The sequence below is a fragment of the Spea bombifrons genome, chromosome 5, assembly GCF_027358695.1.
Source record: "Spea bombifrons isolate aSpeBom1 chromosome 5, aSpeBom1.2.pri, whole genome shotgun sequence".
Taxonomy (NCBI): Eukaryota; Metazoa; Chordata; class Amphibia; order Anura; family Pelobatidae; genus Spea; species Spea bombifrons.
Window position 1 is genome coordinate 5368811 of NC_071091.1, and position 25000 is coordinate 5393810.

General features: G+C 43.9%; 1 protein-coding gene across 1 annotated transcript; it reads left to right on the top strand.

Annotated features, from left to right (window-relative positions):
* Nucleotides 1-1071: 1071 nt before the first annotated feature.
* Nucleotides 1072-23855, top strand: NUB1 (negative regulator of ubiquitin like proteins 1). The gene is made up of 15 exons (XM_053466005.1): nucleotides 1072-1204; nucleotides 2315-2432; nucleotides 3408-3575; nucleotides 4466-4524; nucleotides 5433-5503; nucleotides 10037-10231; nucleotides 12856-12944; nucleotides 14443-14549; nucleotides 15206-15392; nucleotides 16215-16322; nucleotides 16824-16976; nucleotides 17475-17621; nucleotides 18371-18463; nucleotides 20487-20670; nucleotides 23303-23855. Exons 1-15 carry the CDS (start codon nucleotides 1155-1157, stop codon nucleotides 23455-23457), a joined length of 1884 nt encoding a protein of 627 aa, XP_053321980.1. The 5' UTR covers nucleotides 1072-1154; the 3' UTR covers nucleotides 23458-23855.
* The last annotated feature ends 1145 nt before the right edge of the window (nucleotides 23856-25000 follow it).

Consider the following 25000-nt stretch of genomic DNA (forward strand, 5'->3'; position numbering starts at 1 on the left):
AAAAATACCCATTAATTAACTGACTGAAAACCCACCCTGTATGTTCAGAATGTTCATATATTTTGGTCATTATAGGGCAAATATCGCAAGTTGCGCATTACCTTTTCCAAACCCCTTTCCCCCCCCCGGAAATTTAGCAGGTTATATGACCCCATAGCAATAGGGCAGTGAACAGAGGGCTCTGTCACAAGGCACAGACAAGCTGTTTGGGGACAAAGATGGTTCAGACAAACTGTTTGGGGGCTGAGATGGCACTATGGCGCTGATAAGCTGTTTGGGGGGGCAAAAGCTGGCACTGTGGGACATGAGTGCCAGGTCTGAGTCCCAGGGCAATTTTCACACCATGGACTTGTGGTTTATGCCCCTGGAGGGAGATTGTGTGTGAGTGTGTGGTGTTAGATCGAGTGAGCGTTAGAGCACATTTGCGTGTTAGTATGTGCGGATATTTTAGTTATGGGGGGCACCGAACATATAATGTGCCACTAACCCTAGGATCACCCCTGTTGCTTAGGGTTCTTATCTTAGGGCACTCTAGGGCCAGGGCTGTAGTCAAGGGACTGTCCCATGAAAATGGGGACATCGGTCAGCTTAAAATAGATGGAACTGTATTGGCTAACCCCTAAATGTTTGTAATGTACCCACCTGTGTAAAAGCAGGAATCCCTTTGAAACTATTTGGGTTACAAACCAAGCAGTTAGGTCCATAATTATAGCAAAACGATGTCGTTTTAATAACCCAGTAATGACGTTCCAGACTTTTTTATTTTTTTTTAGGAATTTTAACTTCAACTTTGCCACGTCTGCTGATGTAGAGCTCTTAAAGTTGACTGAGGGTGATGAGAGTTCACTGTAGCTTGAATGGCAGGAGCTGTCTGTCTCTTTGTACGAATTCCCTTTGATTTTCGAACAGATTTTGTGCCTGCACACCAAGCAGCAGGCACTCAGGTTGTCATCGCGTGCGCAGGTCTTTTGGACCCTGGCGGTACCCGTAGACTGAGAAACGCATGCGGAAGTTGTTGTTGTTTCCAGTCAGCAGACGGGACGGAGTGTGAGTGGTCGTCAGGGGAGACATTGAGAGTGAGAGTGAGAGTGAGAGTGAGAAGGAGACGGCTGCGTGAAATCCTCCGTGCTATGGGGAGTGGATAGTAGGGAGAGATGACTGCCAAGCAACCCGAGCTGCCTGGGGGCAGCAGTCCCAGCGTCAGGTGAGAAGGAGCCCCCTGTGGTCAGAGAAGCCCCCTGTGGTCAGAGAAGCCCCCTGTGGTCAGAGAAGCCCCCTGTGGTCAGAGAAGCCCCCTGTGGTCAGAGAAACTGCACGGGTCTGTCGGAGAAAGGGCACTCTATAGGACAGTGCTGTATGTATGTATGTATGTATGTATGTATGTATGTATGTATGTATGTATATATATATATATGTATGTATGTATGTATGTATGTATGTATGTATTGGATAGGCCAGTGCTATGTGGGATTATACCAGACAGGGCAGTGCTGTATGAAGCTGTGCCAGGGAGGACGACGGTGCTGTGTGGGGCTATACCGGGGAGGACGACGGGGCTGTGTGGGGCTATACCGGGAAGGACGACGGGGCTGTGTGGGGCTATGCCGGGGAGGACGACGGGGCTGTGTGGGGCTATGCCGGGGAGGACGACGGGGCTGTGTGGGGCTATGCCGGGGAGGACGACGGGGCTGTGTGGGGCTATGCCGGGGAGGACGACGGTGCTGTGTGGGGCTATACTGTGTAGGATGACGGTGCTGTGTGGGGCTTTGCCGGGGAGGACGACGGTGCTGTGTGGGGCTATACCGGGGAGGACGACGGTGCTGTGTGAGGCTATGCCGGGGAGGACGATGGTACCGTGTGGGGCTGTGCCAGGGGAGGGCGACGGTACCGTGTGGGGATGTGCCAGGGGAGGGCGACGGTACTGTGTGGGGATGTGCCAGGGGAGGGCGACGGTACTGTGTGGGGATGTGCCAGGGGAGGGCGATGGTACCGTGTGGGGATGTGCCAGGGGAGGGCGATGGTACCGTGTGGGGATGTGCCAGGGGAGGGCGACGGTACCGTGTGGGGATGTGCCAGGGGAGGGCGACGGTACCGTGTGGGGATGTGCCAAGGGGGTCAGTATTATAAGGCACTATAGCAGGGAGGACTGCATTATGTAGGAGAAAGCAGATATCGCTGCCACAAATAAGTGTTAGACTAACATTTTGTAAAATATGAACTATAGAAAACAATCAAATGAAAGTTAGGCTTCTGGAAGGATGTTTCCACATAACATTCATAATAATGCTGCATGTATTTTCTTTCTACGTGTCAGGATGGCAGAGAAGAAGTTTCTGATAGCCCAGCTAACAAATTATTTAAGAGAGGATCATATTCAGCTGTGGAAAGCCCCGTACACCACTGAAAATCAGCAGCCAGGCCCTGACTTAAGAGTGAGTTACAAACATTCCCTTTCATTCTTTTTTGTTTTTGTTTAGCTTGAAATCCCTACAGACGGTAGATAGTACGGATTGTTTTGAAACAATTACATTTGACAATTAAATTAAGTTTTTCAAGCAATTTAATTGGAGGAAGGTGGTAGGAAGTTGAGAGTTTTTTTTCTTCTTCTACTTCATCCAATTCTATACATTTTTGTCAGATTTAGGAAACCTGCTACCCTTCTTCTGTTACTAGTCTAGAAGTCCAGCACCATACATACCAAGGATGATGGGATTTGAAGTCCAGCAATGACCATACCTAGGAACTTTCTAAATGAGCTGACTTGAAATTTTTACAATAACCCATTGTGAAGATTCTATGTAGTCACTCAACTCTAATACCAGTCTTCATGGAAACCTTGTCATTGTTTAGATACTTAATTCCGTCACCTGCGTTGAAGCAGGGATATAAACCATAACGTACTGATAGCAAAAGCGCCAATTGGGAGTCGTAAATAGGATCACAGAGGTGTGGAACAGAAAGTAGTCAGTTCCATACTGTGTGACCCTGAGAATCTGCCCCTTCGCAATGAGGTTGGGGCAAAAAACCCTGAGAGTTTCTAGGTGTGGTAATCACCAAGTGGTTGAAAGCACGAGTATCACTGTTACATTTCAGTTGGGTGTTCTTTGCAGTGCAACAATTAAGGCTGTTTGTTTAAAGTTTTATACTCAACCGTGTAATAAGAAAAAGATCTCACCAGGTTTTTTATTTACCAAGTATACCTGTATTTAATTACTGTAACGTTACTACTTTCCTGTAAGACAGGTGTAACGAACAGGTGTGACTGCGGCGCAGGATCGCGCCTCCTGTGATGATAGCTGCCAAGAGCTTAACTGTTTATCATGACTCCATAAAATATCATGAAGAGCTGTGACGGCTATTTGCTGAATCTCCAATGTGCCTCTTCTAATTTTAACCCTATTTTATAGGTGCTGGCTCAGAGATATTCTAACGGGCTGAAGTACAGCGTGGACGACGTATCAAGTGCCCTGGAAGAAATCCGATGTTTAGCGATACAGCGGGGTGCTGGGAACCAGGCTTTTAAAACAAAGGGCTTGGCCTCCCTCCATGTCTCCTTGCCACGTAAAATGAACAAGGTAAGAATTAATCAAAGAACGCAAGTCTCAGAATCTATTCATTAAAGCAGAAGTTTGAAGTCAGCAACTTCACTGTGCTTTATAAGGCTCTAACCCCAGTGAGCTTGCCCTGTATAATGCATACTTCATGTTAAAAGTTGTCTCACTAATTGACACGCTTCTTTAAGTTCGTGTGCACAAGGGTTACAACTTTGAATGCATTTTGCTATGGAACAAGTTCTTACAGTATTTGATACCCCTCTTGTAATTGTCAATTTAAAGTAAATGCAGTAAAATTCCATTAAAAAGATGGATTAAAAATACTTTCCTGATTTACAGCAATTTAGGTTAAAATAACCATAGGTCAGCCATATGTGTCTGCCGTGTTATCCAAGCCCAGTCTACCAGACAAGCATCCTTGCTCTTTATTTACCATTGCTATTGAAATATTATGCAGGAGAGGATGTTAATAGACTTTGTAAGCATTGCCATAAAGCATCAGCCCAGTGTGGTGTTTGAGCCGGGAAAATCACCCAAAATATCACATGACTGACAATATGACATAAAACCAGGTTTTCCTAAATGCATGCACCCATTACTTTAAAGAGCGTTGGGGGTTATTACTTTATACTGCATTATATTTAATGCTGAAAGTAAAATATACCGGTATATTTTTTTATTTTAACTTTGTGCTTAAAACAATCCGTATGCATCTGTTTTTGTCAAAAAAAATAATGTTTTATATTTTGTGCGCTTCATTCAATTTTGTTTTACACAAAGCAGAAAACAGTCTTTTCAGTCTTATATATAATCCTTTCAGTGAATAAAGAGCTACTTGGGCTGATCTGTGTTGAATGGGGTATCTGGTTATTTAGCATGATAATACTTTGACTTTTTCCCTCACTTTATAGGGACACAAGAACTTTATGGAGACACCATTAAATATCACTGGCAAGGAATTAAAGTGTCAGTAAGTACATCTTCCAACTTCATTTTTGGGATATTTTTATTATATTTCCAAATTTACCAGAGAAATCACATTAATTTTGAAATCACTTTCTTCAACCATTTCATGCTTTCTTATATTGATCTCAATGTATACATCCCATCTCAGACCCTACTTCTTAAACTTGCCTGGGTTGTCTTTAACACGCATGCTGTAAATCCATAAACATTTTAGTTTAATAATTGTTAAGAAAGAAAAGCATATTTTGTCCATAAACGAACATGCAGAAATCCAGCACAGACGGGGTTAATGTTGTAAATGACTACTGGAAACGGCTGATTCTATCACTCCCATCACTCCTGTGTTCCAATGGCCCTCTATCACTCCCATCACTCCTGTGTTCCAATGGCCCTTTATCACTCCCATCACTCCTCTGTTCCAATGGCCCTTTATCACTCCCATCACTCCTGTGTTCCAATGGCCCTTTATCACTCCCATCACTCCTCTGTTCCAATGGCACGTTGTGTTCGCTGAGCCAAGTTTAAGTTTAAAAGGCTAATTGATCGTTAGAAACCCTTTTGCAATTATGTTACAGCCATAAATGTCCTTGTTTTCCATGACCCCAAACTTTTGAACAAGTGTGTAATTATATATATATATAATTGGAACACAGGAGTGATGGGAGTGATAGAGGGCCATTGGAACACAGGAATGATCAGAGTGACATTAACATTAACCCCGTCTGTGCTGGATTTCTGCATGTTCTTTTATGGACAAAATATGCTTTTCTTTCAAAACCAAGGTGATTTCTAAGTGACCTCAAACTTTTGAACAGTAGTATATATACATACAAACATTATTATTTATTATGTATTAGTTTGAGTCTGGTGTTTTCAGAGATTTTTTTACAAATATTTTTCGATTTTCCACAGGATAGCACAAACATATGATCTTCAGGAAAGTTACATCAAAGTAATTATTAACAAGAAACAACTTGAAAGCGGTAAGGGGGAACTTGTTTCACTTCCTTGTTTTTTTTTAAGTTCATTTATATTGCAGTGTAAAATATTAATACTATTATTAAAGCGGAATCAGTGAAATAAAAATAATGAGAGAGTAAGATAAGAGAGAATAATAAGAAACAGAATGTGTTATTGACCCTCACTTAAAGGAACTCATTTCAGTGTTAAGAAGTATTATGCACAGAGAGAGACAGTAGAGAGAGAAAAATGTGCGAAAGCCCAAAATCACTTTTTATATATCGGTGTACTCTATCTACACCCTTCAGCCATAACATTATGAGCACTGACAGGTGAAGGTAACACGGTCAGTGAGGAGATATTTTAGGCAGCGAGTGAACGCTTTCTTGTCAAATTTGATGTTAGAAGCAGGAAATATGGGCAGCGTAAGGATCTGAGCGACTCTGACGAGGGCCAAATTGTGACGGCGAGACAACTGGGTCAGAGCATCTCCACAACTGCAGCTCTTGTGGGGGTTCCCGGTCTGCAGCAGTCAGTATCTATCAAAAGAAATCCAAGGAAGGAAAAACGGTGACCGGTGACAGGGGCATGTGCGGCTGAGACTCATTGATACATGTGGGGGGGGCCGTGGGGTGAAATCCAACAGACGAGTGACTGGAGCTCAAATTGCTGAAAAAGTTATTGCTGCTTCTGATAGAAAGGAGTCAGAACACGCAGAGCGTCGCAGAGCAGTCAGGGTGCCCCCTGTCCGCTGCAAAAAGCATCTACAATGGGCTTGTGAGCAGAAGAACCGGAGCGATGGAAGAGGGCGGCCGATCTGATGAATCACGTTTTCTTTTACATCACGTGGATGGAGAACACGCGGCACCCGGACCCGTACATGGGGGCTGCACCTCACAAACTAACAGGATCTGATGCCTTGGTGCCGGATACCACAGCGTAGCTTCAGCGGTCTAGTGGAGTCCGTGACTCGATGGTTCAGGGCTGTTTTGGCTCCAAAAGGAGGACCTACGCAATATTAGGCAGGTGGTCATAATGTTATGGCTGATTGGCATTCCTACTATATAGGCTTATTTACTGTATAACCTTATTCCTGTAACAGGGACAATACCCTAAAGTAGTCTTGCAGTCTGGCATTAATGTGGATTGCATTTCCAAAAACATAGATCAGATGACACCATTCGGGTGCTGAAACCACTGGGGATATTATTTATTGACTTACATAGCATTATATTTGGCAGCGCTGTGTAATCAATCACACAGGGTTTCTTAATAGCGGTGTTTCCTTTTATTTAAAGGGTCTGACTTGTCACTTTAAGCAAGATGAATTCTTAGCATGAGCCCCTGCAGGGTTGACCTGTCCTTTCACAATGTTTAGTGCTATATGATTTAATGCCATCTCACTAAATTAACATTATACAGGGCCGGCTCAGCGCTTCTTGCAGTGTCGGCTCGCTGGAGTCGATCCTTTATAAATGTAGAGTGAAAATGGAGTTGGAATGTTTGTTTTACTTGAAAACACAAATACTCCGTTTTGTATACAAATAGTATATATGAAAACTGTCTTCATCCACCAGGTGGCTCCACTGCGTCACATAAAATATTTATGATCGTATAATAATAAATATAAAGTTGTGTTTTTTTTCATATTTTCCTCCTATTATAAGATTGTTTGGTGCCTTTGATACAGAGGTATAAAAACCAATACAATTTTACCTACAATTCCAAATGATGAATGCATGTTATAATTCATATTTTACAGAACCCACTTATGTCCAGACAATCGACTTTGCCCTTACGCCCGTAACGGCTTTGAGAGAAATAACTGCTTTTATTGCCCTATGCTCACCCACGTTGCCTACACATTATTTTTATTATGGTAGCTGAGATATGAAATACTCCAGCAAAAAGGGGGAAAAACATGATTTTATAGAGGAAATTGGTAGCAAGATTATTGTAACTAAACGCCGATAGAATGTTGATGGAAATGTCAGTGAAAACGGTCGGCTGTAAGTGTACTTGCGTGTTCTTTCGGTGCTTGTAGTGTTTGCTATGAATGGGTCAATTACTGATATACATGGTTTCCCTGTCAATCAGCGCTAAAGCCTCGGAATATCAGATATAACGTGTGGAACTAATTAAACCGTTTCCTGGAACGCAGTACAAAATCCGCGCGAGATTTCCTTTTACTCCGTTCCAATGAGGAATAAAATGATACAGTCGCAGGCTTTAAAACCACACGCTGAAGGATAAAGATCGTTCAGAAGCATTTGGGGGGCCGGGAGCTATTTCATCAAGTATCTCAAATACTAAGAGTCAAGTTTATTGCGCAATTGGCAGCGGTCCCGATAATTGGGACAAAAACTGCCATATTAGCCTATTTGTCGGGTCTGTCCAGGCAAATTTGAGACTGTTGGCAGCAACGGCTAGAAACCCCATATGGAAAATCATCAGTAGTCAACTTTGTTACGTTCAGACCTCTCCCTGATGGTCCGCATAGGACACGGCACAGGCAAGGCATCCGGTGGCCGAAACCCTTTAACCCTTTGATTTGCTGTGTGTTGTTAGCCCTCTCTGACACGAAAAAGGGCTAAGAGGCATCAATAGATCTGTGTCCTTCATGCCATGCACTAGTGGGACATGGAGAGTTAGGGACAGTCTTAACATAGTTAAGATTAACCTTAGTAGTTCTTTGTGTGATGCAAAGACTATTATTACATGTCTTTGTTTATCTATTTTACTTAAATACTTTTTGCTGTTTTCATCAAAAGTAACCTTTAGCACCAGTGAACTTAAAAGTCGTTCACATTTGATAGAGAGAGAAAGCAGAAAGAAAGGAGCGTTTAATCTCTGGAATACATTGTGAGAGATGAGAATATGGCGATCATCTGCCAGACTCGCGGAAATTATAGCAGCGATGTTATAACTGCGATCATTAACGAAGATTAAGTCTTTTAAAGATGTCTCCAGGGAGCGTCCTCCCACATCACTCAAACTATCTGGGCATGAGAGCGCTGTGTATGGCGATCCATGGAATCCTTTACGTTTAGGAGTGATTGCAGCCTTTGTTTTAAAAAAAAAAAGAAATATTTTTCTGCATAACTCCCCCACCATTGTATACAGTAATACCCCCCCCAGCGCAGTATACAGTAATGTCGGTTGGTGACAAAAACCTGATTTTATCTCATTTTGTTCCAATAAACTCCCTTTATCTGCAGACCTGGAGCTGCCGTTGTTGTCAGTCATGTGACTCAAACACCACACTGAGCTGATGCTTTATGGCAATGCTAATGAAGTCCGTCCCTCCATAGACTTTCATTAGTGTCCTGGTGGGTGATTAAGACTGAGCCTTTCTATTGTTTCCCACTAGCAGTGTGATATGTCGGGGGTTTGCCTAGTAGATTGGGGCTCCGATTACAGAGCGAGAACTCAAATAGCCGAAAGCCTGAAAAAAATATATTATGCAGAATCTACAACCAGTTTAAAATATAAAAGAAAGCAGCAGAATATTTTTTTTCTGATACTAGTGATAAATATAATGGAATTCCCATTTTAAAGGCTAATTCTGTAAATAAGTGTAATATTAGCGGAGTATTGTTTTTTTAAAAGGGTGCTCTACCCCCTCCTGTGTCACTTTTTACACGTAATGCGGTAAAACTGGAATTGCTACGTGTTATAAGGTTTGGAGCGGGGGGGCGCGTTCTCCCCTCTTCGCAGCGCGTTCCGGCTGATCTGTCTCTGATTATTAATCTCGCACACATCTCGTTACTCCTGTCAAACAAAGCACAGCCGGCTTCGCACACAGAGCTCCGAGCCACAAACATTTTCCTTCGGTGAGAATTAATATCTTGCAGATGTATAAAGGAACCGGCATGGCAGCCGATCCAAGGGGCCGCTTCTTACATTTTTTTTTTTCCAGTTAAAAACGCGACTGTTTGTTTTGTTAAGTTTAATGGGACGGTTGTGTATATATAACTACAAGGAGCACTACGTGATATTAAGGTAAACAATAAAAAAACAAACAGATGGGTTTATTCACTAAAGTAGGATTTGTGGTTTCAAAAAAATACTGAGCTGGCCCTTCATAATGTATAGTTCAATCATTAAGTTGACTTTCAAGACCTCTCACAAATTTAAACATGCCTTGCGCGGGGCCATCGGGGCTGAGGGCTCGTAATGTGGAGCCCTATCCTCCCTGCTTTTGACCCAAAAGAAGGCAAAACCCCCCAAAGAAGCGATTACATTTATTTTTTTTTCTCTGTTAGGGTTCTAGGATTACGTTGTCGGCCTACGTAGTACATGATAATTTATTTCTCGGACTCTACATGCGTTGTTTAGTATGAACCTGCTGGAGATCGTTACTGTGATGGAATTATCATTGATTTATTTATACATGATACAGGGTCAGCCGGACTTCCTGCAGCAGAATCTTTTTCCGTTCCTTAAATATTGTTTGCGATCCTTAAAAGAAAAAAGAAAAAAATTCCTGCCAAAAACAGTTGGATAAATAATTTTTTTTTTTTAAATGGTCTAACGTCGATTCTCTCTTCCTCCAGACAAAACCCTTGAAGAACAGGGCATCGGTCACAACGTTAGAGTCCTAGTCCTCGAGCTGAGCTACACAGAGGAGGAAGCCAAGAAAAGGACGCAAGAAGAAGAGAAAGAGAGAGATAAAGAAGTAAAGAGCGAGGAGGCTGCTAAAAAGACGCTGATGCGTACAAAGAAGGGTCTGGAAATTCTCGCTGAGAGAGGTGATAGCATCTTTATTTTTAGGTCGATCGTTGCCTCAAAATATATTAATTAGAGTCCCGGAGCCCAAAGCTCGTGCTTCTCAGAAGTGATTCGCGCTGCCGGGTGAAAGCAGACATCGGAGAGAGAAACACCCGTGAAATTAGATTCCGTTCTACCCAGAAAGCGGGAGATGATTTTGTTTATTGCCGTCGAGTGAATATTAATATTTACAAATTAAAAAGATGTCCTTCCGTCACACGCTGTTTTATCGCAGACTCGTTTTTATATGTTTTAATCAACAAAACCTCTTTAATTAACTAAAAAAAAAAAGGGGGTGTCCGGGACAGCGTTATAACTCTAACCGTAACACGGTTGTAGGTTATGCTTGAATTTATTGACCCGTTAACTCATTTTACTAGTTAAGCGTTACAGGATTTGCTGGCACTCTGTATACAAAAAGAAATGTCGAGAGGTTCCCTGCGCTCTTACACACCGGGGCATCTTGTAAAGCTTAAGACGCGGTTACCAAGACCCTTTGAAATGTGCTTTCACTCCTCCCGGCATATTACACATAAACGGTTATTTCACGCTGTGTAATATAACCCACGACTGCCTCCGTCCATTAAATCATTCCTTTTCCACAGAAGACTCAATGTTTCCGTGTTAATCTCTGTAATTGTTAGTAAGTGGATTCATGGAATAATGGGGTGAGCCTTAGGCCTTTACAAAACAGAAACATCACTGTAAAAATAATTTCTATGAAATAAACTGCTATATACTGTATATATAGACATTACCATTCAAAAGTTTGGGGTCACTTAGCTGTTTTCATAGAAAACAAGGACATTTCTGTCTGTAACATAATTGTAAAAGGATTTTCTAACCATCAATTAGCCTTTTATACTTAAACTTGGATCAGTGAACACAACGTGCCATTGGAACACAGGAGTGATGGGAGTGAAAACAGGTCTTTGTATGCTTATGAAGAGATTCCATTAAAAGTCCCTTTTTTTTCCATAATTTCAATATTTAATGAAATGTAGTTACCGTACTGGCTCGAATATAGGCCGCACTTTTTTCCCCCACTTTAAGTTTTTAAAGTGGGGGTGCGGCCTATATTCGGGGTCTAGCGCCCGACGCCCGGGACATGCAGTCCCGGGCGCCGGGCAGGCAGCGGGGTTAAGATACAGATCCCCCGCAGCGGTGCAGGGGACCTGCATCCTTCTCCCCGATACGCTCAGACAGCCTCCCCTGCCAGCACTTCCCACGGGGGGGGGGGGTGCCGGCACGGGAGGTTATCTAAGCGTTTTACCTCTGCCCACCCCCGACTTACCGGAGCAGACTCCCGGGTGTCTTGCGGGGCCGGCGGGAGACATTTACGCAATACGCAAATGCAACTTCCGGTAACGGTACCGGAAGTTGCATACGCGTATTGCGTAGATGTCCCTCGCCGGCCCTGAAGACACCCGGGAGTCTGCTCCGGTAAGTCGAGGAGGGGGGGCAGAGGAGGACAGCGGCAGCATATCGCGGGGAGGGAGGACAGCGGCAGCGTATCGCGGGGAGGGAGGACAGCGGCAGCGTATCGCGGGGAGGGAGGACAGCGGCAGCGTATCGCGGGGAGGGAGGGCAGCGTATCGCGGGGAGGGAGGGCAGCGTATCGCGGGGAGGGAGGGCAGCGTATCGCGGGGAGGGAGGGCAGCGTATCGCGGGGAGGGAGGGCAGCGGATCTCGGGGAGGGAGGGCAGCGGATCTCGGGGAGGGAGGGCAGCGGATCGCGGGGAGGGAGGGCAGCGGATCGCGGGGAGGGAGGGCAGCGGATCGCGGGGAGGGAGGGGAGCGCAGCGGATCGCGGGGAGGGAGGGGAGCGCAGCGGATCGCGGGGAGGGAGGACAGCGGCAGCGGATCGCGGGGAGGGAGGACAGCGGCAGCGGATCGCGGGGAGGGAGGACAGCGGCAGCGTATCGCGGGGAGGGAGGACAGCGGCAGCGTATCGCGGGGAGGGAGGACAGCGGCAGCGTATCGCGGGGAGGGAGGACAGCGGCAGCGTATCGCGGGGAGGGAGGACAGCGGCAGCGTATCGCGGGGAGGGAGGACAGCGGCAGCGTATCGCGGGGAGGGAGGACAGCGGCAGCGTATCGCGGGGAGGGAGGACAGCGGCAGCGTATCGCGGGGAGGGAGGACAGTGGCAGCGTATCTCGGGGAGGGAGGACAGTGGCAGTATATCTCGGGGGGGAGGACAGTGGTAGCATATCTCGGGGAGGGAGGACAGTGGCAGCATATCTCGGGGGGGAGGACAGTGGCAGCATGTTTTTTTTGGTGCTTTTTTAAAGAAAAAAAACTTTTTCTTTAAAAAAGCACCAAACTTTTAGGGTGCGGCCTATATACGGGGGCGGCCTATATCCGAGCCAATACGGTATTTTTAACTAGGTCTTAATGTGGAAGTCTTGTCTGGAATATATGGAGACTTTGAATTCCTGTTGGATTATTCTCGGCTCATTAAAATGTTGCTTTATTTTTTTTATATGTAATGTATGGATTGATAAAAATGTAAACCGTGTAATGCCGTTTATGGCATATTTCCTGAAACAGTGACTTTGTGAATAGCCATCATCTTATTCTGGTCTTATATTCTGGTCTTTGGCAGGCGAGGCGTATGACACGGATACCGCTCCATACTTGGAAATTGCAAATCAGACCGGGAGGCCTATCCAGATCCCAAAAGAATCAAAAAAGGTAAAGTTACCTAAACAACCACCAAATGTGAACAGAAACCTAGACAATATGTGTGTGTGTGCATATGATATATAATGATTTATATATATATATATATATATATATATATATATATATATATATATATATATATAAATACCGTTTAAAAAGGAGCTGTCCCTTTGACATTAATGGTTTATATCTTCTCACAGCTGTGTGTATCAGAATTCTGAATGCCTGTTACTTCAACAAATGTATTAATAATCCTCGTTACATCGCTGTGTCAAATTAACTACACGCTTATCGCAAAACTGACATGTTGATAGTCTCTGTTCAGAGAAATTATCGTGTAAAGTGTTAATTTCTGAGCAGGACCCTTCTGCTGGTTCCCAGAGTGACTGCCCTGTATTTAGTACATGCGTAAAGCTCATTATATCTGTCGGTTATGTACACAGACGTAGCGTGGTCTTACCCTCGGTGTGATATCAATCATAGTGCGTAGGGATATTTCATTTCATCGCTAACATTGTGGAACAAGAGCAGGGTAGGGAAGAGGACTTTAATGGTTTAAGCCGGGTGTTGGCCCCATTTAAAGAGCCCCCTTTCAGGCCGTAGCGCACCAAAATCCCACGTGCATCAGAATTCCTGTGCAGACCAGCCCTTACTCACAGAAGTCCGGAGCCAGTCGCCACTCAAGCTTCAGTCCCCCTGTGATTCTACAAGACGTCCGCGACCTCGCTCCTCAGCAGTGGATTATTATACAGGATCTCCTATTGTCCAGGAATAGGTAGGAAGTTTTATCTCCTGGGCGGGCGTTCGCCGCCTTACTTTGTTTCCTCCATCGTTTTCTCCCATCTTTATCCAACCTAAAAAAAGAAAAATGTTTTTAATGTTTAGGTCAGCACACAATGTCATAGCGCCGTTCCAGATATAACGGGGCTGTGTACAACCGGACAGCGATCGATCTCTCTCTGCTCTACCGGCGTGACGTTATTACTATAACTATCAACCACAATCTCCCAGCCTGTTGCAAATATCCAGGTTGTAACTGGCGCCGTGTATAGTTGTTTTAACAAGCAGCCGTGTTCTCTGTTCTTGGATCGAATACACTACATTCTGGCTGTAAACGGTCGTCCTGCGTTCAAAGCCAAGACCTGTCTGCATTTCATTGCAAAAACCACGTTGTGGGCTTGGGCTGTTAGCACAATGACGTTCTTTGCTTCAAACGAATGCTTTGATTTTGTGTTAGAAAATCACGATTCGGTATCAACAAGAGTATGAATAATTAGTCATATTGTGTCAGTGATCCAGCGTGGCCAGTTATCAAAATACATCCGCTTGGGGGGGATTGAAAGACCCCCCAGTTACACAAGGTCTTTTCAAATCTGAAATCAATACCTTGGGGGGGGGGGGGTTTGTTTGTTTTTTCCCCCCTGTGTCTTGCGCAATCTCCTTGCTACATTGTTGCTCGTGTATCCACAAATCATTCTGACCTGTTGCTTCCCTTCCGTGTCCCCAGGCTTTAATGCTTGCCATGGGCTATCACGAACGAGGAAGAGCATTCCTAAAGAGAACGGAGTATGCTTTGGCACTGCCATTCCTGCTGGATGCTGACAAACACTTCTGGTAAGATTCTTTTGAGGCCATATCTCTGCTTTTTGAAAGTTACTTTTTTATTATTATTGATTTATGATCCTTTCTGGGCTCACCTATGACAAGACCCCCAAAAGACTCCAATGAGCTCTCTCTCGGTCACCAGTGTTTACACTTGGATAGCGTTTTTTATCATCCACAAGATTGGGTTTCATTGGGTTCCGGAGTACAAGCCAAGTATGTGCAAACTGCGGCCCCCTGCTGCTGCTGGACTGCAGCCAGCGCTATCCTTAGAAGTCCTGGTCTGTCTGGGAGTAATGGAGGTTGCAGTAAACAGCTGGGGGATGTAAGGGGAGGGGACTGACTTCTGGTGGGGGCACCAGATGTCTTTGCACCTAGGGGTACACAGGTAGATAAATCTGCCCCTGGGTGACCATGCTTATTCAGGATAATACAAGAATGTTCATTGTATTTTCATTTATAACCGTTTTAATTGATTTAAAATGTAACAAGGCATTTTGGTTGGCTTGTAAGGATTACCCTAAAACCTCTCTCTATACCAAATATAAGTTAGTTAAACCCCCCAAACCCACTGTTACTAAGGAATCTGATTCTTTAAGCAACACCCCAGGGGCATCCACAGAACAGACAAACATTGAAGTCAGAGATATTCTTTCCTGTTTTCCCAGCGAATGCGGCACGGAGCTGCTGAACATGGTTGATAATTATGCCGTCCTTCAGCTCGATATAGTTTGGTGCTACTTTCGCTTGGAGCAGCTGGACTGCTTGGATGACGCCGAGTCGAAGCTGAACCTGTCCCAGAAATGCTTCAATAAATGCTACGGAGAGAATCAGGAGCGGCTGCTGAATATAAAGGTACGCGCTGCGTCCCCGTACGGCGTCCGGTGATGGGGTCTTAGAATACACAGTGATGGGCTGCATTGCTGTTAATGTATATATTCTGTGAATGCGTGATTGCAGGGGAGATCTTGTCATACGGTTCTCAAGTCGTCTCTTAAACATCTTATCAGCAGAATTAGAGTTTGTTTTGAGTTGTAGGTTTTGTTAAAAGGGAAAAATATCCTAAAAAGGACAATTAATTGCTTTAAGAATGTATGGAGTCCTTTGGTAACCCTTGTTAAGATGTGGGATGTTTTCCAATTCGTAGAGGAATAAATCTGGTTAAATAAGGTTATACAGGCTGCCAGGAGGGACAATATACTGGTACTTATATCGCTCTAGCTATAATGTATATGCTATAATGTGTCCTGCCAAGCCAAACGCACTATTAATCTGCTTCGTTACTTTAACCCTTTGGGTTTCTCGGTGGTAGAATTGCTTTTTCTCCTATACTTTCTATGCCATAAAAATGATATTTGGTTCCCTTGATAAAAAAAAAAAACTGCTGATAAAAAACCAAATCTCTGGTTTTCAAGCAAAAACATTTTTTAGTGGGGTGGCATGATATTAATACACTGAAGCCTCCTGCTGAGTGAAACGGGTACTTGTGCTGCCAAATTGGTCCTGATGACACCGTGACAGAAGCCGCTGTCTCACGTGAACAGCAGCGAGCACACTGAAACTCCACTTTCTGTTCTCTGAAGCGTGATCTAGACGATAATACGTGCGTCTAAATATACAGGATTCGTGCAAAGTGCCAAGACCTTTGTAATATTTATATTTTCTTTTTTCACACAGGGCAGTTACGGCAGAGAGAAGGTGCTTTTTCTGAGACTGTATCTGCTGCAGGGAATAGTGAGCTATCACAGCGGCAAAGCCAGCGAGGCGGCCGAAAAACTCACAAAGGTAAACCTGCCGGTTCCCGATTATGATCTGCAGACGCTAGTCCTCTTCGGTCAGGTGAAGTCACCCTGCAGCTCATCAGCTGCTCTTAATCCAAAACTCATAGCTGCTCTTAAGCCAAAACTATATATCTGGTTTATGTGGCATAGAATTTGCTGTTGGCTGCCAGATAGTCCTGGAGAGTGCCATGCGGTGCATAGCATTACATTTATAGAGCGCCAGCAGATTCTGTATCGGTACCAGTAAGACATCACAAAGACCCTACACCAGGGCTGTCCAACCTGCGGCCCTCCAGCTGCTGCAGGACTACATTTCCCATACTCTTCAGCTAGTCTCTCTGCTTCTGTTTCTTTAATTTTTATCCATTGACTTTCTGGCCGTCGTGTGCCCATTCAAACTGTTATATATTATAATAGAGCTATAGGTTATACAGTTTGTTGAGTGCATTCTTAATGTTGTCCATAACTGTTAATTAGACTTCTTTGCGTGTCCCTTTACATTCAGGCAAACCGCCTGTACGGTGAAATGTCCGTGGACCCCACCAAGGTAGAGAGCCTGTTACTGATGGGATGCTCTGCGCAGGACGCACGTCTGGCCCTACGAGCCTGCGATGGAAACGTCGAACACGCAGCAAACCACATCGCATGCAATAGAGAGGTACGCAAATCTTTTAGAAGCAGCATACTGTAGAACTGAGAGGAATAACAAAGTCTGGCTTAATGTGTAAGCATTGCTTTAGCTGATACTCACAAGGAAAGTAAGAGTCTATGGGGTTTACTTATGAACCAGTAGAAAACATTGAAGTGGCAGACTTTTTCAAAATGCGATAGTGGCACCAAAAAGGAGGTCTGCAAACACATAAGGGACTTATAAATATACATCATACACTATATACTAGTCAGCTCTAAAAATTCATAAGAGATGCAATGTCCGTGTGTAATCCAAGAGAGGTGGTAGATAAGTGGAACAGCCTCCCTGCTAATGTATGGATGGATGGGATAGGCACATGGCTATAATAAATTGAGGACGAGACCAAGGACTGATTAAGGTTTGAGTCTACAGCTGGAAAAACGGAAGACTAGACGGACCGGATGGATCTGATCTGCCGGCAAATTTTATGCCACGTAAACCAAATATATTGTTTTCGATTAACAGGAAAAAGAAAAGATTAAAAGAGAAGAACGTGAAAAGAGGCGGAAGAAGCTGGACAAGATTAATACTCTAAGGGGTATGGGGTATTCAGAGCGAGCCGCCGCTAAAGCTCTTCGTCAGAGCGGGGGAAACGTTGAACGCGCAGTCCAGGTATGTTACATAGTAAGGAGACTAGAATCTGCTTACCTCGCACCCTTAATATACAAACCGGTTAACGTTTATTAAAACAAAAATTTACTCGGCGTTTCCCGTCATGGCCGATTAGATCTTTCCCGGGACTCCAAGTACACTAAGTGGTTTCCAAAATGTGTTTTTGGCAGAATTTGAGCAGCAAAAAGGTCCGAAAAGCCAGAAATCACTTTGGACCTTTGTATCCGTTTGGAATAATAGCTAATTTAGTTATTAGAACCAAATATTCTCGATGCACACATGTACGTTTTTCAGATCAAGCTTTGCTTTTGTATTTAAAATATATTTTCCGCTCCTTTAAGTATGTTGATAATACTAGTTAAGTGTATCTCTGTCAGACGTGTCCTTAACATGATACACGGAAGGACAGAAGGAACTCTAGCAGAGCCCAAAACTTAATAGCGAAGTCAAGGAGCGTAAACCACAACTCTTTCTTTAGTGAATAGACCCCGTTGTCCCCTGAACATCTTTCGGCTGATACCTGTATGTAATTGTATTACCGTTTCTATACCCCAGTGTGCTGCGGCATGTGGTAGGTTCTATTATATTGGGTTTTGTTACTGATTTTATACTAAGCACGCGGGCACCGAAAACATCATCCGAAAAGCACAATGGTTTTCTTTTTCCTAGCGATGTTTATTTATTGTTTGAGTTGTTTGAGACGTTAATGTTGGTAACATTTATTTACGTTTTTGTTTTGTTTTTGACAGCTTCTCCTCGATCATCCGGAAATGTTAATTTCACATGACGACAACCCAGTTAATCCCGAATCCTTTAAACCTTCCCAAGAGAACATTGACCAGGTAAGAACTGTGTTTGGTCTTTTACCTGGTTCTATACTAGTGATAAAAGCAATTCTGGGTCGTGCATTTTTACCAGTCTTAGAACCAGACCATTCTTCGGGCTTAATGGCCATTTTTCCTTCCTTTTTTCTCATTGGTCAGAAAGTTAGCAGAAAGCCATCTTAAATCATTCTCCGTTGTCACTTCAGTAAACAAAAACTCACCCAGCAGTTCCTGATGACTTTCTATGTGGCTTTAATGATTCTTAGTAGGGAGGTCATTGTGTTGGTCAGCAGTCAAGACGCCAAGTCGTCGGGCGCTCCGTGACAGCTCTGCAGACAGTCTAAATTGAGACTGCGGTTCCCCGGTTGCCATTCGAATTAAGTCTTAGACTACAGCCTGGCGGCTTATACTTTGCCAAAGGTGCCAGGAACACTTGTGTTATCGCTACCTGAACAGATTAATCCATTCATTCTACCTGTCTTCATGTGAAAACATTTTTTTTTTGAGTTAAAGGTATTGACCCTTTGGTACTAAATCTGTTTTTGAATCCTTCCCAAGTTCCATGCATTATCTGGCAACGAATGAATGCGGCCTTTCATGATCCAAGAGACAGGAGATTTAACGTTGCTAGACAACCAGCCGGCCTTTACTAGGAAGAACGTAATCCTTCAACATGCGCGTCTCCCCGTAACCCGGGAAGTGTCGGGTTCCAGAACACTTAATAAAATACTGAGTTTGCACAATATAAGATAAAGAACTGATAAGTAAGGAGGCAATAAAGGCAGGGGCTTCATTCACGCTAAGATTCTTAGTTTTATCCAAAGGATTTATCATCTAAGTGTTAATTTTCTCTTTTTTGAATGTTTTTGTCCAGATGTAAATACTTTTTTCCAGCTCACCCCCTGGGCTGTTTTATGTACTTCCTGTTTACATTTCACGACATTTTTTCTTTATGTAACGTGCGTGTCATAACCCTTAACCCTTTGAATGCTGGAGTCATGCACTAAAGTTTAAAAACAAAAAGTAACAGCAAGGGAAAAACCCAGACTGGAAACATAGACACGGAGTTGACACAGTTGGTTAATGTTTATATATATATATATTTTTTTTTTTTTTCTTTAAAAGACACAGTTTCATGTTTTAATGGAGTTCAGATGTTTCTTACTAACCTGGATATGAAGCTGTCAGCCCGGATTGGGGGCATCAAAAGCCAGACTGAGCGTCTTCCTGCAGTCCCACATAAAATAAAGATTTTGGTTGTAAATGTTGAAAAATGTTTGGAACCGCATCCTGTCTCAAAAACTACGGGTTGTAAAATCTGAGTGTCTGCTCTCCGTGGACATGGAAGTGTGGAAGACATGTATTTACCCCGTTGTTTCCCCCGTTCCAGCCTTTTACCCCAGAGTCCACAACTACAATCCTTTGACTCGGGTGCCCCCCGCCAACCCTCTGCGCTTACCGGCTCTGTGTACAGTGATAGCCCCCCCCCGGCGCTGTGTACAGTGATAGCCCCCCCCCCGGCGCTGTGTACAGTTATAGCCCCCCCCCCCCCCGGCGCTGTGTACAGTAATGTTGGTCGGCATTGCTTCCCTTTACCTGCAAACCAGGAGCCACCGTTGCCGTCAGTCATGTGATATTTTGGGTGACTTTTCCCGGCTCAAACACCACACTGAGCTGATGCTTTATGGCAATGCTAATGAAGTCAGTTCCTCTATAGACTTTCATTAGTCTCTGGCTAGGTAACTTAGACTGAGACATTCTACTTTTTCCCACAGGCAGTAGATTAGGGCTCAGATAACAGAGCGAGAAATGGCTGATATGCAGCTGCCTGAAAACATTATATTACGGGGCAAAAACTATAACTGATTTAAAAAAGCGCAATATGTTTTCAAGTGTATTTTTAATCTAATACTAGTAATAAAAAAATAATCTTCGTTGCACGCACTACAAGGATTGTGCGAACTAGACTGTAAACCTCAGCCTGTGAAATGAAATGTTTCTCTTCACATCTGACACTCATCACATCTTTCCCCCCGTGTAGCTGGTGTATATCGGTTTCACCGCAGAAGCGGCTGAGGCGGCACTTAGAATTTTCCAGGGTAACATCGAGTTGGCTTCCCAGATCTTGGCTCACCATCAAGGAAACATCCCTCCTCAGCTTTTACACGAGCTGGAGAAAGCTCCGTCTGCCAAAGGGACCCCCCCATCGTCTTCGCAGGCTCCAGGTACGGTGTGTCTCTTAAACATGCGCTAACAAGGTTAAAAGCCTTCCGAGTCGCCTGTCCATCAGTTATGAACGAGATGGGCACACGAACTTCCAGACAGCCTATGCGCTCGTTGTAATTGGACGACAGTCATCCAATGGCGTTGGTTAATGGCTAATGTCAGACACCTAAATGCAGCTTGGGTCTAACGCCATAGTTTGTAATAAATCAAAATATATCCGTGCAACATCAGGTAAACCAAAAAATAAAAAAACCTTTTAACTCTTTCTTGTGGACCAGCCACCTTAGAGGGAACACTGCTCGGCGAAGCAAGGAGTCGGCTTCCAACACGCCAGCTTGCTCTGTAATAAAAGCAATGTTTAAAGAGACTGTGGGGTAAGTGTCTTTTGTGGCTCCAGCCGTGGACGTGGGTAGAATGTAAAATGTAATTGGAACAAAGCCAGACAGGATTGGCTCGATGTCCAGATGTTTCAGCTGATAGGAGCGCTGTGCTCGGTGGTTTAGAATATGAGAATAAACCCCTTGTTTTCTTCTCCTATGGAAAGTATACCCCTACATCCGTGTTTTCCCAATGAAGGTATAGATTGCTATCATAATAATTAAGAATTACGGATATGTCAGCTATTTAACCGAATGTTGCGGGGAAACATTGTTATCGTCTTCATTCTTTGGAATGTTATATTTTCGCATGCAAAGTTCAGTAATAATGGTAGTCATGGAAACCATCTGTTAAGAGGGTATTCATCTGCTCACCCTTGGTGGTCTGCGCTCTAAAGTCCCTAGAGTAGAGCAAGGGAACGCATGTTATTAATAACCAGATTATCTTAGAGAACGCATGCCGAAGCTCAAGTCATGAATGTGGCGCTAGAACGGCTGCTCTGTGCGCTGTTTTCTTTTTTAAGACAGTTGGGGTTTTTCCCCAATATGTTTTCAGGCAGTTGCATATCAGCCATTTGTAGGAGTTCTTGCTCTGTTATCTGATCCCCGATCTACTAAACAAACACCCCGACTCCTTATCATACTCTCTGTGGGAAACAATAGAATGGCTTAGTCTTAATCACCAGCCTGACATTCTAGGTAAAGAACGTTTATGGTGGAACAGACTTCATTAGCATTGCCATAAAGCATCAGCTCAGTGCGGTGTTTGAGCCGGGAAAGTCACCCAAAATATCACATGACTGACAGCAACGGCGGCTCCGGGTCTGCAGATAAAGGGAGTTTTTATCACGACCAACATTACTGTATACAGCGCTGGTGGTTATATTACTGTATACAGCGCTGGGGGGTTATATTACTGTATACAGCGCTGGGGGTTATATTACTGTATACAGCGCTGGGGGTTATATTACTGTATACAGCGCTGGTGGTTATATTACTGTATACAGCACTGGGGGTTATATTACTGTATACAGCGCTGGGGGGTTATATTACTGTATACAGCACTGGGGGTTATATTACTGTATACAGCGCTGGGGGTTATATTACTGTATACAGCGCTGGGGGGTTATATTACTGTATACAGCGCTGGGGGTTATATTACTGTATACAGCGCTGGGGGGTTATATTACTGTATACAGCGCTGGGGGGTTATATTACTGTATACAGCGCTGGGGGTTATATTACTGTATACAGCGCTGGGGGTTATATTACTGTATACAGCGCTGGGGGTTATATTACTGTATACAGCGCTGGGGGTTATATTACTGTATACAGCGCTGGGGGTTATATAACTGTATACAGCGCTGGGGGTTATATTACTGTATACAGTGCTGGGGGTTATATTACGGTATACATTGCTGGGGGGTTATATTACTGTATACAGCGCTGGGGGTTATATTACTGTATACAGCGCTGCGGGTTATATTACTGTATACAGTGCTGGGGGGTTATATAACTGTATACAGCGCTGGGGGTTATATTACTGTATACAGCGCTGGGGGTTATATTACTGTATACAGCGCTGGGGGGTTATATTACTGTATACAGCGCTGGGGGTTATATTACTGTATACAGCGCTGGGGGGTTATATTACTGTATACAGCGCTGGGGGGTTATATTACTGTATACAGCGCTGGGGGGTTATATTACTGTATACAGCGCTGGGGGTTATATTACTGTATACAGCGCTGGGGGGTTATATTACTGTATACAGCGCTGGGGGTTATATTACTGTATACAGCGCTGGGGGTTATATTACTGTATACAGCGCTGGGGGGTTATATAACTGTATACAGCGCTGGGGGTTATATTACTGTATACAGTGCTGGGGGTTATATTACGGTATACATTGCTGGGGGGTTATATTACTGTATACAGCGCTGGGGGTTATATTACTGTATACAGTGCTGGGGGTTATATTACTGTATACAGTGCTGGGGGGTTATATAACTGTATACAGCGCTGGGGGTTATATTACTGTATACAGCGCTGGGGGTTATATTACTGTATACAGCGCTGGGGGTTATATTTCTGTATACAGCGCTGGGGTTATATTACTGTATACAGCGCTGGGGGGGTTATATTACTGTATACAGCGCTGGGGGGGGGCGTGTTTCATGGTCCGTCCTCTATGTACTGAATAGATTGTTAGTCCCGGAACCGTCCCTTTAAGGTTTTTGTTCTTGCGTTTCAGGGACGAGCACCTCCAGCCCCGACGAGTACGACGTTGATCCAGTGAAAGAGATTCTGGACGATATCCCGGAGCACGAAGAGGATTATCTGGATTTGACTTTGGAGGAAGAAGGAAACGTCCTCGTGGAATATCTTTCCTACTTACACAAGATGTAAAGTGCGAGGAGATCCCGGAGGACAGGGGTTCTTTGCCGGGATTAGTCGATAAGCGCAGCCTCTTCTTTATATAAAGTAGGATCAGCTTGTTTTATAGGAGGATTTCTTAAATATTTTGGAATTAAATGACTATTTTTTCCATCTGTATTTGTAGATTTGTTGGGTTTCGAGGGGGGCCGGTTAATTTGCCGTATGTTTTTAAAACTTTTTTCCCAAAAGTTTTTTAAGAGTTTTGTGAAGTGCTGTTCATCGTGAATCACAGTTGGGTAATTTATGACTGACTGTCCCTTTAAAGCCTCATTGGGAAGAACTCTCTTATGCCACGCCCAGCACTGCTGATGTCACCGGGCCAGCTCCATGACTTCATTTGGCTCACTTAAAGTAACAGACACCAAAAACCATATGTGGGCCATTGAAAAAAAATATTAGAGGTGAAAATGCACATTGCTATTAGCTGTGGGAAATCTGTTAAAAATATATATATTTTTTTTAATAACACCGTTTCTAGACCGTTTTTTTTCTCAGGCTCACTGTTTATATCCCACAGGTGGAATAAGTATTTTTTTTTCATGTTTCCTAAAAGTGCCTTATGGGGTGGATCTTTTTAGGGGATGTTTGCATGAAATTAGGGTTTTTTGGAGTAGTAGTAATTCGCGTGTTAAAATTTCCGTTTCTAAAATAATGTTATGCAGAGATTTGTGAAGCTCCGTGCTGCGCGATTAGTCTCAACAGAAACACAACTGGAGTATTTAAAGGATAGTTTAGTGTCCCGTGCAGCCTCACCAGCAAATGGTTGTACCTGTAAGGGAAAAAAAATAAAGCCTCTTACCTTACAGAGAAGCTGCAGCCTCAGAGCTGCAACCCACCGATCCCTTCACTTTCAAAGTTTAACACCACTGTTTAAAGCAGCCAATCAGTGGCAGGGACGCTCTTCCATTGAAATCTCTGGCGGTGCTTTCTAGACCCCCCTGGAACTGTAGGGCGAGCCTGCGCTGGAGCTGGATAGTGGTGAAGATAGCGCGCATGTGCAATACTAAGCATGAGATGCGTTAGACCAAACAAGCGCCAGCAGCCCAGGGAGCAGAGGGACGGGGCAAAAGGCTGACGGAGGTATTCTGCCGAATCCCTACATGGATTTGCAAGGGCATGCTATGGTCGGGGTGTTCAAGTCTTATTTTTGGTTAAATAGTCTTCAGTATGACCATCTGATGACCGGGAATAAAGCCAAGGTCGCAAATAATAGTTTCAGGGTCCACAAGGGCCGTATAATAATGAACTAGCGAGGAGAAGAGCACAAATATAGGCTGTTTGTGGGCTTTGTTTTTAAGTAATAGGCATAACAGCTAAAAATGCACCTTTTTAATAATAATGGCTCTGAGGCATTTAAAAAAGTCTTTAAAGCAAATTTATTGTCTGTTTTTCCAGTTCTCTGGTTTGTTTGATCGCTGATTAAAGCATACTGTTTAAACTAAACCAATAAAACTGCTGAAGGATCAGAATTTGTTATTAAAACATCTGTTAGTATATTTTTCCATGTAAAAAT

Excerpts from the sequence above, each read along its gene's own strand:
- NUB1 (XM_053466005.1), top strand. The coding sequence starts at position 1,155 with ATGACTGCCAAGCAACCCGAGCTGCCTGGGGGCAGCAGTCCCAGCGTC. Across the intron at positions 2,433-3,407 it reads AGCCAGGCCCTGACTTAAGA|GTGCTGGCTCAGAGATATTC; the intron begins GTGAGTTACAAA and ends CCTATTTTATAG. Across the intron at positions 3,576-4,465 it reads TGCCACGTAAAATGAACAAG|GGACACAAGAACTTTATGGA; the intron begins GTAAGAATTAAT and ends CTCACTTTATAG.